Genomic DNA, 17,108 nt, shown 5'->3' with positions numbered 1-17,108 from the left:
AAGGAGACACATTACTGATGCAGTTTGTGTAGTTGACAAGGAAATCAGTTAAGCACACTTAATAAATGAGCTACGCTATGCAGTAACTAATGAAATGATTAATAATTGATTTATTTTATACCCGTTTCTGTCAGGCCTAACGCAACTTATCAAAGCCTGTAGCACTGCAATCAGCTCATCAGAAAAGGCTGTGGAGAGTGTGTGTTGAGTGGCACACTGAGACGGTAAACTCTCTGACCTGCTGACCGTGTGTGTGTGTGCGTGTGTGTGTGTGTGTGTGTGTGTGTGTGTGTTGTGCTGTGGAGCTGTAATGGTGTAATGGGATAATCGCTCAGAGGATACGCAGCAGGGAGGAGTGCTGCAGCAGAACACACAATCTCAACTCCTGCAGACACAATAAACACAAACGCAGACACTTCCTCTGCACATCCACACAGCATCAGCGGCTCAGCCGAGTCACCTGCTCAAGGGTAATCTCAACAGCTCTCTTCCACATGCTCATCTGTCTGACAGCCTTCACGGAAGACTCCTCTGGACGACCACAACGTGATGTAGGAGTGCGGTTTCCCCGCCCAGGTGAATTGATTGACAGCTGCGTATTAACATGTCTCCATAGTAACGTGTATAATTATATCAACAAGACAGAATGTGCACAAAGCAGTGAGATTACTAGATCTGTTCAGCGCTCTGTGATCATCAGCAGCTCGAGAGTGAGCATGTTGAACACGTGTGTAAATCAGAGCATGTGTGTAATAGAGAGAGTGAAATCACTGTTATTCCCCACCACAGCCCTGCCGAAAAAAAAACAGCTTAAACCACCAAGGCTGGTCAAGCTGGTTTTAGCTGGTCATTTTCCAGCCTGCGTAGGTAAGACTAGGCTGGAAATGGAAATCAGCCTGAAAGTGGCCAAACCCCCTCTAAAACCAGCCTGGTCGACCAACTAAAACCAGCCAAACAGCTTAGGCTGGTTTAAGGTGGATTTTTCAGTAGGGACCCGCATAATGTCAGGACAATTATAAAAAAAAAAGATGCTTCAGCCCCAGTGTGTGGACTTTATTTTGTACATGAACATAACAGATGCAGCGGTGGATATTAACGTGTATCCTGACACATGTGCTGTGCAAAAAGTGACAGGAGCCCAAAGCTGAACCAAGCCGAACCACAGCTGACAACAGCCAATCAGAGCTTGAGGTTTCTCTCGCTCCGTGTTTCAAAAGCTAAATTTAAAGACTGAATGAGTGCAGCATGGGTTAGTCCATTGAGCACTACAGTTTCAATATGACTTACAGTCAAAGTCAGGACAGCCAGATCTCCAGAGCCGGATCCATCACGCGCTCAGCTTCTGTTGGTGGTGGAGCTGGAGTCAGGGCTCCTCGACAGCGGCCACAGTAAACCCAGCAGCGGCGGGTGGACTTCCTCATTCCTCTGCTGTTTGGTCTGCAGTATTGTTTGAGTCTCAGCTGCTGTTCTGGCACTGAGAGCGTCACACACACACACACACACACACTCGTGATCATGTCCTTCACTCTCCTGCACTCCAGGTCCACTGGAAGTCAACAGACGGTGTAATCCTGCGTCTCCTCCTGATGGTCATGGCTGTTGATGGTGGGAATGCAGCAATAAAGCTGCAGCGAGTGTTCACAGTGCCAGAGCTTTCTGTGTGTGTGTGTGTGTGTGTGTGTGTGTGTGTGTGTGTGTGTGTGTGTGTGTGTGTGTGTGTGTGTTTCTTTAAAGCCACACTAATATCTGACCACACACACTTACTATTCATTTATCTACACCAGATACGTTCTTATTAGGGCAGTGGGTAGCACAATCACCTCACAGCAAGAAGGTCTCTGGTTTGAGCCTCGGCTGGGTCAGTTGGTGTTTCTGTGTGGAGTTTGCATGTTCTCCCCGTGTTGGTGTGGGTTTCCTCCGGGTGCTCCGGTTTCCCCCACAGTCCAAACACATGCACTATTGGGGAACTGCTGAGCCGAGTTGGCGAGGGCCCGTCTCATTAGCGGTTCAGATCTTCAGGTGGCCATAATAACAGGGTGTGTAATGTCCGCGGCGGCCCCGTCCCGCTGTGCGGAGCGCCGGTCTGCACACTACTGAAGGATATCTCTGAGCACAATCCAGTCTGAGCGGAACTCGGAGCTCTCGCAGATAAAGAGTCTAATTGAATGTGGCAGGAAGTCTGGGAAAGGTACTTTTCCAGCGCCACCGAGTCCTTCAGAGACCGCCGTCTACACTGCCGACTAACTAGGGCATGTGGGAAACGGCGGGAAGTCCTGAACACGCTCTGATAAGTCTGCTCCGCTAGGAAATGGGCGATTTTAATCTGCTGCGTCCCAATCCACATACTCCTCTGAGAAGAAAGCGTTCACACTGCTGAGTGTGCGACAGAGGAGTGGACAAGCTGCGGGATATACCACTTCCTCATTAATGGACTGTGCTGTTGCTTAGTTACATCACCTGTCAATCATCCTGACACACCATCCACACTTACTTTTCCTCAGGGATTGGGTGTATCTGCCAGCATGATGGCGCAGTGGGTAGCACAATCGCCTCACAGCAAGAAGGTCGCTGGTTTGAGTCTCGGCGGGTCAGTTGGTGTTTCTGTGTGAAGTTTGCATGTTCTCCCTGTGTTGGTGTGGGTTTCCTCCGGGTGCTCCGGTTTCAGTCCAAACACATGCACTATAGGGGAACTGATCAACTACACTGGCCGAAGTGTATGAGTGTGTATGTGTGTATGAGTGTGTATGGGTGTTTCCCAGTACTGGGTTGCAGCTGGAAGGGCATCCGCTGTGTAAAACATATGCTGGAATGGTTGGCGGTTCATTCCACTGTGATGAATAACGAGACTGTGCTAAGTGAATGAATGGCTAATCCTGCTTTCAGATGTCGATGCTGTTGGGACGCAGCAGGGAGACTGTGCAGTATAATGAGGCGTCTGCTGTTGATGGTGACCCTGTCCTGCAGTGTTTAAACCTGATCAATGATTTATAGAGGAGAGATCCGCTTCACTGAGAGACTCCAGCATCATGAAGCTCCAGCAGACGAGCACCAGGCTGTGTTAGAGCGATCCGGGCTGTGAAGTAGTGTCCTGTGTGTTTGGCAGCTTCAGTATGGACCAGCTTTAGGAACAGATCTGCCTGAGTCAAATATTCAAACATCTAACATATTGACATCACTGGAAAACAGGAAACACTGTTCCTCTAGCAATATAAGTCAGGAGACACGTTTATAGTCTAGTAGAGCTTATTTCACAGACGGGAAGCTCTCAGCCCCTCCACAGCATGAGCAGTGTGGGGTTTGTGGAAGAGCTTCATTCAGCCAGCAGAGGGCGCTGTTGAGTCCTGACATCACGTGTGTCTCTGTGTGTGTGTGTGTGTGTGTGTGTGTGTGTGTGTGTGTGTGTGTGTGTGTGTGTGTGTGTGTGTGTGTGTGTGTGTGTGTGTGTGTGTGTGTGTGTGTGTGTGTGTGTGTGTGTGGGATTGGGGACAAGGGGGCTTTTTAAAGTCACTGGACAGATGCTGTTAAAAGCCTTTAGCAGGACAACATCAGTCTTGAAGAAAGAGAAACACACACACACACACACACACACACACACACACACACACACACACACTTAATCAGTTGAATAAGCAGACAGAAGCAGTGCAGATGATTAGTTGTGCAGTGACATCATCAATGACTCTGTGACAGCTTGTGCTGGGGGTGTGGCTATGCAGATGAGATGCAGAGTGTGTATATGTGTGTCTCCATCATCATCAGCACACAGACTGTTTGTTCTCCATCAGTAGGAATGGCAGCACACTCTACAGTGAGCAGGGACTGTGAGGTACGGCTGACAGAGGTGTGTGTGTGTGTGTGTGTGTGTGTGTGTGTGTGTGTGTGTGTGTGTGTGTGTGTGTGTGTGTGTGTGTGTTTTCAATAATCTGTTTCCTGTCTGAACTCTGCTGCTTCTGTGCCTGCTTCATTAAATGTGTCTTTTTAATGAGATGCAGATGTGTTAATGATATGTAGTCATGGTAATGATATACAGATGTGGTTATGATAGGCAGGTATGGTAATGATATGCAGATGTGGTAATGATATGCAGATGTGGTAAGGATAAGCAGATGCGGTAATGATATGCTGGTGTGGTAATGATATGCAGGTCTGTTAATGATATGCAGATGTGGTAATGATATGCAAATGTGGTAATGATATGCAGATATTTTAATGATATGAAGATGTGGTAATGATATGCAGATGTGGTAATGATATGCAGATGTGGTAAGAATAAGCAGATGCGGTAATGATATGCTGGTGTGGTAATGATATGCAGGTCTGTTAATGATATGCAGATGTGGTAATGATATGCAAATGTGGTAATGATATGCAGATATTTTAATGATATGCAGATGTGGTAATGATATGCAGATGTGGTAATGATATGCAGATGTGGTAAGAATAAGCAGATGCGGTAATGATATGCTGGTGTGGTAATGATATGCAGGTCTGTTAATGATATGCAGATGTGGTAATGATATGCAAATGTGGTAATGATATGCAGATATTTTAATGATATGCAGATGTGGTAATGATATGCAGATGTGGTAATGATATGCAGATGTGGTAATGATATGCAGATGTGGTAAGAATAAGCAGATGCGGTAATGATATGCCGGTGTGGTAATGATATGCAGGTCTGTTAATGATATGCAGATGTTGTAATAATATGCAGATATGTGGTACTGATATGCATATATTTTAATGATATGCAGATGTGGTAATGATATGCAGATATTTTAATGATATGCAGATATTTTAATGATATTCAGGTGTGGTAATGATATTCAGGTGTGGTAATGATATGCAGGTGTGGTAATGATATGCAGATATTTTAATGACATGCAGATATTTTAATGATATGCAGATGTGGTAATGATAAGCAGATGTGTTAATGATATGTTAATGGTATGTAGATGTTGTGAAGGTGTCGCCCGCTCGTGTGTTTCAGTTGTGTTTGATTCTGATCTTTCAGCACCTGTGGAGACTTTCAGTAGAGCCACCAGGCCTGATCACACACACACACACACACACACACACACACACACACACACACACACACAAAGGGCCTCACTGTGCTGATTAACACAACAGCTCCATTGACACACACTGGACCGTAGTCCCACACACACTGCTCTCTGTTTACATCAGTCATGGTCATTGTGTGTGTGTGTGTGTGTGTGTGATGTGATAGTGACATCAGTGACTCATCTGTTAGTGTCTCACACACACACACAGAATCAACACACACTCCCAGACACTCAACAGAGACATTCTCTCTCTCTCTCTCTCTCTCTCACACACACACACACACACACACACACACACACGCACATTTTAAGCGTTTATCCAAGCTGTGTGAGCGGTGATGGGAGTGTGTGTAGCTGTGCTGTAGTGAGTGTGAGTGTGTTGATCAGGAACACTACATGACTCCTCTTCCTCATCAGCAGGTTATTGATGGAGACGCTCTCCTCATTCAACACTAGACTGGAGGATCTGCTCGTCTACAAGTGCTGCTTGACTGAGGAGATGCCTTTGACTTCTTTAACCATGCTGAGCCTGCATTACACCATATATGTGTTGTTCTGCAGTAAACACACACACACACACACACACACACACATCAGTGGCGTCTCAGCCTTGGCTCAGTCCTGATTAGGCGCTTTGTTTCTGGGATGTTGGACAGGCTCACACACATGTAGAGGTGCAGTCAGACTGCCACTCATTACTTCTGACCAATCAAAACACAGCTCAGGACATTCGTCTAGCCAGTGACTGATGTGGATGGTGTCATGTGACTTCATGGTTCAGTTCAGAGCTGTAAATGGCGTGATGTGTCGTGTTTGACCCTGACCCGGTCCAGCAGAAGCCTGAAGCAGCTTTAGTAAACCCAAAGGTGTGCAGCTGGGCGGAGCGGCTGGCTGATGCCCTCCACTGTAGAAACACAGAGACATGAGCTGAACAGGGGACACGGAGAACTCCCATCATGCACTGGGAGGCAGAAAGCAGAGCATTGATCATGCCTGAGTCCATTTGTTCTGCACAGCAGTGTGTGTGTGTGTGCGCGCGCCTGTGTGCATGTGTGTATATGTGTGCATGTCTTTATGTATGTGTGTGTGTGTGTGTGTGCGCATGTGCGTGTCCTGGGGCAGTGCTGCAGCTCGATGCAGTGTGTGTGTGTGTGTGTGTATGTGTGTATAAAAGCCTGATCAGATGATGTGAGCTCCAGCAGAGGAATGAAGAGCTGCATCCAGCAGAGCTCCTGCAGACGTGCTCATCCTCCGACAGGTGAGGTGCAGACAGTGTGCGTGAGTGTTTAGTTGTGTGTGTGTGTGTGTGTGTGTGTGTGTGTGTGTGTGTGTGTGTGTGTGTGTGTGCGCGTGTGCGCAGTATGAGTGATTACAGCCTTCACAGTAGATACACACACAGATGTACAGTCGAGCCTGACGTGACTCATAGCCTGTCTATATGCTGTGTGTGTGTGTGTGTGTGTGTGTGTGTGTGTGTGTGCTGTTGTGTGTGTATTCATCATAATAATAACTGCAGTATGATAGATGTGTCCAGCGACTGAACAAAACAACAATGATGATAATGATAATAATAACAGTATACCACATCAGTCAGTGTAGGCTTTGTGTTAATGGAGTCCAGTAAAGCTGATCGTGTCTGTGTGTGTTCAGAGACCTGTAGATGGAGTTTAACCGTCTTCATAACTGCATATCAGAGGTGTGTGTGTGTGTGTGTGTGTGTGTGTGATCAGTGAACTGAAAGAGGTCAGTCAGCTGATGGAGATGAGCATTGATCTCTGCAGTGTGCAGCAGGTCAGATCATCACTGGATCTCTGTAATTAGTCTCTCTCTCTCTCTCTCTCTCTCTCTCTCTCTCTCTCTGCAGCAAACAGTAATAATCAGTGGTGTGTGTGTGTGTGTGTGTGTGTGTGTGTGTCAGTGGTGTGTGTGTGTGTGTGTGTGTGTGGTATGACCTTCTGATGATGATCTTCAGTTCCTCCTCTTTAATCAGCGCCTGACGCAGTGGAGATCAGCAGGTTGTCTCCTCATGATCCTCTCAGCAGTGGAGATGATCAGTTTATAGTCATCAGCTCATCATGGCGTCTGATTAATGCATTATAATGTGTCGACTAAGTAGTGAGCATCAGATGAATACATGCTGGTGCAGTTTTCATTGACTATATGATGTTACCTCTAGTGTGAGTGTAGAGAGATGAGGAGCAGAGGCATGATGGAGCCGCTCAGTGTTCATGTCTGACAGTACTGTCTTCATCATCATCATCATCATCATGTGCTGCTGGGTTGAGGAACACACTCTGCATCTGAAGCTCTGCCCGTTCATCATGTTCATTCATCACTTCATCTGTCTGTGTTCTCTGATCCTGTCCTGCACACACTCCTCCGTGTGTGTGTGTGTGTAGAGTGTACAGTAACTGCAGTAGTGATGGAGGACAGTGACCCTGAGGTTGATTCTGCTTCAGATGAGCAGGACTCAATGCCAGCATCTCCTGAGCCCCGCGCACGTGCAGTGGAGAAGGTACTGAAGCCCCTCCCCTAATAGGCTCCATCTTCCCCCAATGGGCCCCACCTTCCCATGATAGGCCCTGTCTTACCTTGATGGGCCCCACCTTCCCCCAATAGGCCCCACCTTCCCATGATAGGCCCCATCTTACCTTGATGGCCCCGCCTTCCCCTGATAGGCCCCACCTTGCCCTGATAGGCTCTGTCCTACCTTGATGGACACTGCCTTTCTCGATAGATCTGGTCTTCCCTTGATGGGCCCTGCTTTACCCCGATAGGCCCTGCATTCCCCTGATAGCCACCGTCCTTAGCTTGACGCACCCGCTTTTCCCCAATAGGCTCCTCTTTCCCCTGACAGGCCCTGTCTTACTTTGATGGGCCCTACCTCACCCCAATAAGCCCCACCTGTCACTGATAGCCCCATCTTAACTTGATGGGCCCCACTTTCCTCCGATAGGCCCGGCCTTCCCCTGATAGACCCTGTCTTACCTTGATGGACCCTGCTTTACCCGAATGGACCCCACATTTTCCCGATAGACCCCGCCTTTACCAGATAGACCCCGCCTTTCTCCAATAGGCACCACCTCTTTCTGATAACCCCTGCCTTCCCCTGACCTGCCTGGGATGCGTGTGTTTGAGTGTGTGTGTTTGGGGGGCAGTGTGTGTGTTTGTGTGTTGAAGTGTGTGTGTGTGTGTGTGTGTGTGTTTGGGGTCATAACTGGAGTATGATTATGGTTGTTCTGCACTCTTTCTCTCAGTGGCAGTGTTCCAGCATGCCTCACTAGCTCAGCTCTTGATTATTCCACTGCTAGCTCTGGAAATCCCTCAGGACAGAAAGTCATGTATGATTATTCTGGACACCAGCTGAATATATCTCCATGTGAACCTCTGAGTAGTGTGTGATTTGTCGCTATATATATATATATTTTTTTTTTTTCTCAAAAAAGCCTTCCCTTTTTTATTGACTATTAAGGCTATTAACAGCGGGACAGAAATAAAGGTGTTACTTTCATCCCCTATTTCATACTCATCATTAAATATTCTATATTAGATGTTTGAAGTGTGGGTTAATCATCATCCAGAGTGTTCCCCTGCCCTGGGCACCTGCTGACCCTGCAGACGACAAGCTTTTAGAGGAAAACTGGACACTGAGGGATGTGTGTCAGGCAGATTCTCTTCAGTTTAGTGTTTTCATTCTGCATGTTGCAGTAATAGACTGACAATATGACCATTATAGAGCTGCTTCTGCAGTGTACAGCTTCATGTCTGCACCTTAAACAAGAATCCCCTGTCCCCAATGCATTATTAATCTGGAACAGAGCGGTGGAAACCTGAGCGCCGCACATGAGACTGTCCCATTGCCCTGCTGTCAGTGTGCTAATAACACCGGCTTCATTAATACAGCTCCTGTCCTTCCCTGAACATCACAACAGCAGGCCTTCATGACAGTTACTGACTTTCATATTTTGAGATTTGTACAATGAGGTCTGCATGTCAGAAGCTCAGTAAAGCACAGCCCATGTGTTGAGTTCTTCAGTGTTCAGGCGTCTGCTGAAGACACTGATCTGGGGCCTGTGGTGCAGTGAGTTATGTGGCTGTGAAGAGCAGGAGTCATTCTCTAGTAACAACACATCACATTCAGCTTGTGTATTGAGTCGTCTCCACCAGACGCTGTCTTATCCAGGCTCCAGGTTTCTGGAGATCATCTTGCAATTCTTGGTGTGCTCCACAGGTGAGTGGGCTTAACAAACCACCTGTAGGACACACTCTCTCCTCTCCCTATACATGAAGAGTTATTTAGTAACAGACTCGCAGCGCTTTTATACTTCTACTCTAATGATCTGAAGTGCTTCTGCTATCTTCACCTGTAAGTCGCTGTAGAAGCTTCTGCTGAATGTGAATGTGAGTGCAGGAGTATTAGCGTCCCTGCTGTTGTCTTGTGAGGGCACTAACAGCACTGATCACTCCTTTTACTACCAGTTCTGAAACCTTGTCCGACTCTTACTGTGGTCAGCTTAATCTTGCCCAGAGTATTTAGAGGGATTGAGTTTGCGGGTGGTGTAGGCATGTGCAGTGTTCTTCATCTAAACACTGTATGCTCTGTTTTCTGTCTGCTTTTCTTCTCCATGACCTAAATGCCCCATATTTACCCACTCTGCCCATACCCATGTGTCCTGGCCCTGACCTCCCCCTGACCCCTCCAGCACCTCCCAAAGGAAGACTCGGAGGACTCTGAGCTGGAGCACATCATGGGACGCCCCCCACCCCCAGAGGGACACAACAGACCTCATACCCCCGGGACCCCCACCCTGAGGCCTGCGGCAGCACCAAGGGGCCCCGGAGAGCATGAATCCAGAACCGGGGGTCAGCGGGGCCGTGTGGAATTTAGCCTGCCGTCCCCCATCAGCCCGTCCAGGCCTAAAAGCCCCTGGGGCCGCTATGACCCCTACGATGCCACTGAGGTAATGGGATAGAGTTCAGTCTCCACTGTATCGCTCCCAGTAACTCTCTCTACTTATTAACACCATTAATAACACCATATGGCATGCTGGAATTTACCATGGTATTCACCGGTAAGTCCCTTGTACAAGTGGTCACCCTGCAGTACCATAGTGCATATGAAAGTGCTGTGATCATGTGATCATGTGCAGTGTTGCCCAGCTGATGGTATTCCCACATAATGGGGCTCTCCTGAAAGTGCAGTGGCTGGAGAATTAAATGACGCTGTGCTGGTTTACTTTCATAGCGTGCTGCAGCTGCCAAAGGGTTTCTTCCTCATCAGTCTCGTTTCTTAATGGACATTGATTCTGGAATGCATACCTGACAACCCAAGAGCATTACAAGTGAGCGAGCGAAGGCCGTGTGTTACGCCGGTCACTTGATGCAGAAGTATAAACCAGGCGTGAAGCTGCAGCTACACTGCACTTTTAACCCCGATGACTTCCATTCATACTGTGAATGCAGCAGACCCAAACGCAAGCAGGTTTCAATTTAGCGTGACATGAATGCGTGAGACCAATAGATGATCAGACATGATCCCTCTGTGCAGAGATGTCAGATATAGAGCTGTTGTTCTTCTCATCATTACGCAGGGTCATCCGGCCTGCTGTATTCGGTGTGCAGGACTGTCCACACGCCAAACAACACTTCTAAGTGTCTTTCTCAGAAAGTGAAGTGTTGTTGGTGTGGGCAGTGTCAGTCAATACTTTAACATGTACATTCTACCTACAAGTGTGTGCATCACAGAATATCAGAGAAGACATGGTAAACCTTTGCCCTTGTGGGAATCCAGCAATTGTGTTATTTATTTTGGTTGGGTTTTGAGTTGTCACTGGAATGGGAAATGCTCCTGGACCTGGGATCCCTGATCAGGCATCAGGAACAGGACTGCTGTGGTGGTCTCAGTATCACAGCAATACTGCCTCTTTACTTTTTGTTCTTGAGTGTGCTTTTCATGTGCCTTTCCTTTCCCGGAGGATAGATTTACACTTTAATGACATGTTTTTTAATGGATCCTGTTGGTGGTCTTTGTAAAAGATGATAATTAAAGACGTAAAGCTCTTTTTGGGTTTATGACACTCCACCCTACATCTTTCCTGCTTCACTACAAGCTGAAGCCCGGCATCTCTGCTCTGCCTCCCAGAGAGAAACTCAGGCCATATCTGTCACGATGACCAGGCAAACACACACTGAACACACGATGACCAGGCAAACACACACACACTAAACACATGATGACCAGGCAAACACACACACACTGAACACACGATGATCAGGCAAACACACACTGAACACATGATGACCAGGCAAACACACACACACTGAACACACGATGACCAGGCAAACACACACACACTGAACACACGATGATCAGGCAAACACACACTGAACACATGATGACCAGGCAAACACACACACACTGAACACACGATGACCAGGCAAACACACACACACTGAACACACGATGACCAGGCAAACACACACTGAACACATGATGACCAGGCAAACACACACACATTGAACACACGATGACCAGGCAAACACACACACACTGAACACACGATGACCAGGCAAACACACACACACTGAACACACGATGACCAGGCAAACACACACACTGAACACATGATGACCAGGCAAACACACACACTGAACACATGATGACCAGGTAAACACACACACTGAACACATGATGACCAGGCAAACACACACACACTGAACACACGATGACCAGGCAAACACACACACTGAACACATGATGACCAGGCAAACACACACACTGAACACATGATGACCAGGCAAACACACACACTGAACACATGATGACCAGGTAAACACACACACTGAACACACGATGACCAGGCAAACACACACACACTGAACATGAACACATGATGATCAGGCAAACACACACACTGAACACACGATGACCAGGCAAACACACACACTGAACACATGATGACCAGGCAAACACACACACTGAACACATGATGACCAGGCAAACACACACACACTGAACACACGATGACCAGGCAAACACACACACTGAACCAGTGGCGTAGCGCAAAATGCGGAGGCCCCCCCTGCAGGGATCACCGATGGGGCCCCCAGTTTTCAGGGGGGGGGGGGGGGGGTGGGGGGGTTGGGGGGGTTGGGGCGGCAGAGCCAGAGATATACACATAGCCTATACACATATATCTATGATCGGGAGTTTTCCTGGATGTTAGTATTTTTATTTTTATTTCAATTATGAAAATTATAATTTTACATCACTTTTCTACATTGATGGATCAGTGACCGCACGGGCATTCCTGACAAAAAGCTTGTGTTTGTGTGTACAGAAATGTACTATCCACCTCCCTGTTAAATTTGATCTAATCATGTCCTGAAACACAGCTCCTCTCCTGCTTTTACTTCTCATACTGACGGAGGGAGCGATTTGTTTGTGAATGAATCTCCATTATGAAAGACTCCTTCACTAGCCGACAATAATACAAGTTTCTGGCACCGCAGCATCTCGTTGTCATATTTCTTTTTCATTGTTTGCTGATTTTATTCAACAAAGCTAGCATAAACCGAGTATTTAGTGCGAATTGGAGCTAATTTGACTTATAGTGAATGCAGTAAGTGGCTGTATTAGTATCAATAACGCTACCTGTTTAGCACAAATTTCAGAACATACAAAAACGTAAAAAACTTAATCCTACCTATGGAATGTTCTGCCTTTGTGCTTTGTTTTCTCTGTTTGCTCGTTACTACACTCGTAGACAGCGCTACAGTCCCGCATCTTCACGTAATAACACTTGTCTAGTGCGGTTGAATGACGTTTGTCCTGGGAGCACTGTACCAATGTGGCTGCGCTATTGACGCATGCTCAGGGTCCCTATACAATATCTAGTGTATATATCTATGTCACAAATTGAGGTGCGGGGAAATGAGGCGGAGTGGAGCGACAACGCGGGGAATCCTTCACAAACTGAGGAGCGATCACAAACCGAAAGCGGCGAGAGCGTAAAAGTAGCCAGAAGTCATTAATTTTTTAACGAGAACCGGCGGCGAGAAACAGCGGCGCGTCTTCATTGGCTATGACGCGGTTCGGCGGCAAGCAATCAGAATGAAGTAGTCCACCGCTTGAGAGGTGTTCAGAGAACACAGACCTGTGAACTTTGGTTCCGTCCACAGTTGTTCCCAAGAGTTTGATTATTGCGGTTCCTGGATTTTAAATTTTTGAAAATCGCGACGACGTGGGGCCCCCTAATCACGCGGGGCCCCCCCGCGGTGCGTGCCCTGCGGGCCCGTCCGCTACGCCACTGCACTGAACACACGATGACCAGGTAAACACACATGGAGGACTCGATGTAAGTCACACTGAGCTTTGCTTTGTTGTTGTTGGCAGGACCAGGATAAGGAGTATGTGGGATTCGCTACGTTGCCAAACCAGGTTCACCGTAAATCTGTGAAGAAGGGCTTTGACTTCACACTCATGGTGGCAGGTAATGCTTATTTACTAAAAAGAAAATTAACTCCAAACAAATCAACCGCTTCACATTACATGGTGTTTTTTAAAGTGTTAAATACAAACCGAATCAGAAAAGGTTGGGTCAGAACGCTAATAAAAAGGAAAGTAGGGATTTCTAAATTGATCTGGACTTGTATTTGACTGCAGACAATATGAACACACAATATTAGATGTTGTGTCTGGTGGACTTCAGTTCGTGTGTGAATCTCCTTCATTAAAGCATCAGGAAAGGTCTAGTCCTTTAGGAGCAGAGATGGGCCGAGGATCGCCAGTTTGACCACAAATACTACTTGAGAAGAAAATGAGAGAAAATTGAGAGGAAACGAGTGAAGTGTGTAAACTCAACACTCATCAGAGGAAGACATGTGGAGATTTCACCTTCAGCAGTGCAGAACAGCATTAAAGACTGAAGGAGTCTGGAGGAGTTTCAGTGTGTAAAGGACAAGAGCGCAAGCCTGAGCTGAACAAGCGTGACCTCCGAACCCTCAGGGGGCGCTGCATCAAGAGTCCTCATTCATCTATAAGCAGATCAGCACATGGGCTCAGCACTACTGCACTAAACCTGTGACAAGCAGCACAATACAGAGTCACATCCACAAACACCAGCCAACACTGCACTGTGCCAAGAGGAAGCCCTATGTTAACAGTGTCCAGAAGCGCTTCCCTGGGCTCTGAATGCATCTGGGATGGAGCATCACACAGTGGAGACGTGTCCTGTGCTCAGATGAAGCAGTGTTTCAGGTGTTTCTGGGAGAAATGGACGCCGTGTGCTCCAGACCAAAGAAGAAAAGGATCATCCAGACTGACACCAGCAACACGTCCAAAAACCCGGCTCTGTCATGGTCTGGGGTTGTGTCAGTGGCCACCTGCAAGAATGGGACAGAATGACCCCTGAAACACTTCCTCACTTGATGTCTTCAGTCCCTAAACGTCTTGAAGTGTTGTGAAAGAAACAGCAACACTACAGAGTGGTGAAGGCTTCACTGATCCAGCTTTATTCAAATCTATTGCATAAACCAAAACGGGAAGATGTGTTTATTTTGAAAAGCAATAGTCATCACGAGGAACACATTAATGATGTCTGTTGGGTTGTCTGCAGTCAAATAAACGGTCAGAGTAAGTTTAGAAATCACTATACTTTCTTTATCTGTTTGCGTTTTCCACAAAGTCTCAACTGTTTCTGATTTGGGCTTGCACATTTCAGTAGTTCAGCACTTTCTCACTGTGTTCTTCATTGTTATTACACACAACTCCTCCTTCTGAAATGTCTTTCTTATTTTAATTTTTATGTTTGGACCAAAGTCTGGGTCAGTTTCATGTCAACGGCTCATTTAGAAGTACCAGGAGAAATGTTGAAATGTTCACTGTTTATTTTACCCGCTGTACGGTGTCAGTAAAGAGACTCTGAGTGCTCTGTGCTTCTCTCTGCAGGAGAGTCAGGTTTAGGGAAGTCCACGCTGGTCAACAGTCTGTTCCTCACAGATCTCTACAAAGACCGCAAGCTGCTGAACGCTGAAGGCAAGTGTGTCCGCTGTGTGTGAGTGTGTGTGTGTATGTGTGTGTGTGCTTTTGTGTGTGTGTGTGTGTGCTTTTAGTGTTGTGAATGTGCCTTTACTGTGTGTTAAAGTGTTGTGTGTGTGTGTGTGTTGTGTAGAGCGGATCACACAGACGGTGGAGATCACCAAACATACGGTGGACATCGAGGAGAAGGGCGTCAAGCTCAAGCTCACGATCGTGGACACGCCCGGCTTCGGGGACGCCGTCAATAACACAGAATGGTAAAGAAGAGTTCTGATGCTGCCGACATGAGTTAACATGCTAATTATTTCCAAATATTGAATATATGGCCATACACACCCTCATTATGCAGAATTTTACAGCTTATTATCAATTAAATGGATGAGATATTCTCCTTGATTCACCCTCTCTCAGTTGTCATGAAGGATAGTATCAGCTATACACACCAAATCTGCTGCTCGTTCCAGACTATAAACACCTTTATTCTGCTGTAAAGTTGGTCAATTTAACATGCGAGTCTATGAGGATTTGCTCCATCTTGTAGCCGACCCCCAGTGGCCAGTCCAGGAACTGCAGTGTCAGTCATTCTGCATTAGCGTCATGCGGGAGAGCGGGGAGAGTGTTATTCATGGAGAAAATCATTTCATATGTCAGCCTTTTCTTTGTGGAGTGTGGTATGCTGTTTTCAGTCAAAATGGAAAACTGTTTCACGTTTAGTCTGCTCATTTAGATGATATTATCCTTTTGGGGACTGGAAATGCTTAATCTGGAAGATTGTTCCTGAAAACACCACAGTTAACATTACCACAGAGCTCAACCTGCCTGAACACAGAGTACACCACACGGATACGAGTTTACCTTTGTTTCTGCCTACATCAGCGGTGTGTGTGTGTGTGTGTGTGTGTGTGTGTGTGTGTGTGTGTGTGTGTGTGTGTTTGCAGCTGGAAGTCAGTGGCAGACTACATCGACCAGCAGTTTGAACAGTATTTCAGAGACGAGAGCGGGCTGAACCGGAAGAACATTCAGGATAACCGTGTGCACTGCTGCCTCTACTTCATCTCACCCTTCGGTCACGGGTACGACACGTGTATGTGTGTGTGTGTGTGTGTGTGTGTGTGTGTGTGTGTTTGCCATCTGATCAGACTCTGGTGTTCAGCTGCAGTAACTCCAGCATCAGGAGAGTAAACCTCATTCAGACCAGATCTACTGTAGTGTACTGTGCTGTAGTGTACTGTGCTGTAGTGTAGTGTACTGGGCTGTAGTGTACTGTGCTGTAAAGTGTACTGTAATGCTCAGGCTTTGCTGGAAGACCTAATCCAGCTCTCTCTGCAGTGCTGCTCACACATCTACCTGTCCAGCTCTTCTAATGTAACTCTGCCCTCTGCTGGTCACGTGTGCTCACTGCTGTCTGATCACGTCAGCACATTTTTCTGCTTTTACCAAAATAAAACTGCAGTTGCTCTTTCAGCCGCGGCTAGGTAAACGAGAGCGCTGAACGCTGTAATAAGTCAGTGCTGTAGGGTATAGCTGTGTCTCCCCCTGACCAGCACACAAGTGAGTGATTGTATTCCTCTGTACAGAGCCGCTCACTGCTGCAGCAAAACACAAACTAGAAGAAGAGCAAAGTCATGTTGTCAGCTCAGTGTAGTGTGTTCTCAGTCATGTGTGTGTGTGTGTGTGTGTGTGTGTGTGCGTGTGTGTGTGTGTGTGTCAGTCTCAGGCCTCTGGATGTGGAGTTCATGAAGGCTCTTCATGAGAAGGTGAACATCGTCCCGGTGCTGGCCAAAGCAGACACACTCACACCGCTAGAGGTCAAGAAGAAGAAGATTAAGGCAAGTGTGTGTGTGTGTGTGTGTGTGTGTGTGTGTGTGTGTGTGTGTTTATATCTGTGCATCTAACTCTGTGTGCTGTGCAGATTCGAGAGGAGATCGAGCAGTACGGCATCAAGATCTACCAGTTTCCAGACTGTGATTCAGACGAGGACGAGGAGTTCAAGCAGCAGG

The 17,108-nt window shown here is 47.0% G+C and overlaps 1 protein-coding gene across 17 annotated transcripts in view; it reads left to right on the top strand.

Annotated features, from left to right (window-relative positions):
- The window catches only part of septin4b (septin 4b), a 48,488-nt gene that overhangs the window by 20,413 nt on the left and 10,967 nt on the right, over positions 1 to 17,108 (top strand). For 5 of the 17 annotated variants that reach the window (XM_073922615.1, XM_073922613.1, XM_073922610.1 and 2 more), the window contains 6 exon segments: positions 13,465 to 13,561; positions 15,019 to 15,105; positions 15,242 to 15,365; positions 16,047 to 16,181; positions 16,820 to 16,937; positions 17,021 to 17,108. The exon segment at positions 17,021 to 17,108 is cut by the window's right edge and continues 14 nt beyond it. In XM_073922615.1, coding sequence (XP_073778716.1) covers positions 13,465 to 13,561; positions 15,019 to 15,105; positions 15,242 to 15,365; positions 16,047 to 16,181; positions 16,820 to 16,937; positions 17,021 to 17,108 — 649 coding nt within the window. 17 annotated transcript variants of the gene reach the window in all.

This window comes from Danio rerio, chromosome 15 (genome assembly GCF_049306965.1).
Source record: "Danio rerio strain Tuebingen ecotype United States chromosome 15, GRCz12tu, whole genome shotgun sequence".
In the NCBI taxonomy this organism is placed as follows: Eukaryota; Metazoa; Chordata; class Actinopteri; order Cypriniformes; family Danionidae; genus Danio; species Danio rerio.
Note: the sequence above shows the minus strand (reverse complement) of the source record. Positions and strands in the feature narration are given on the sequence as shown.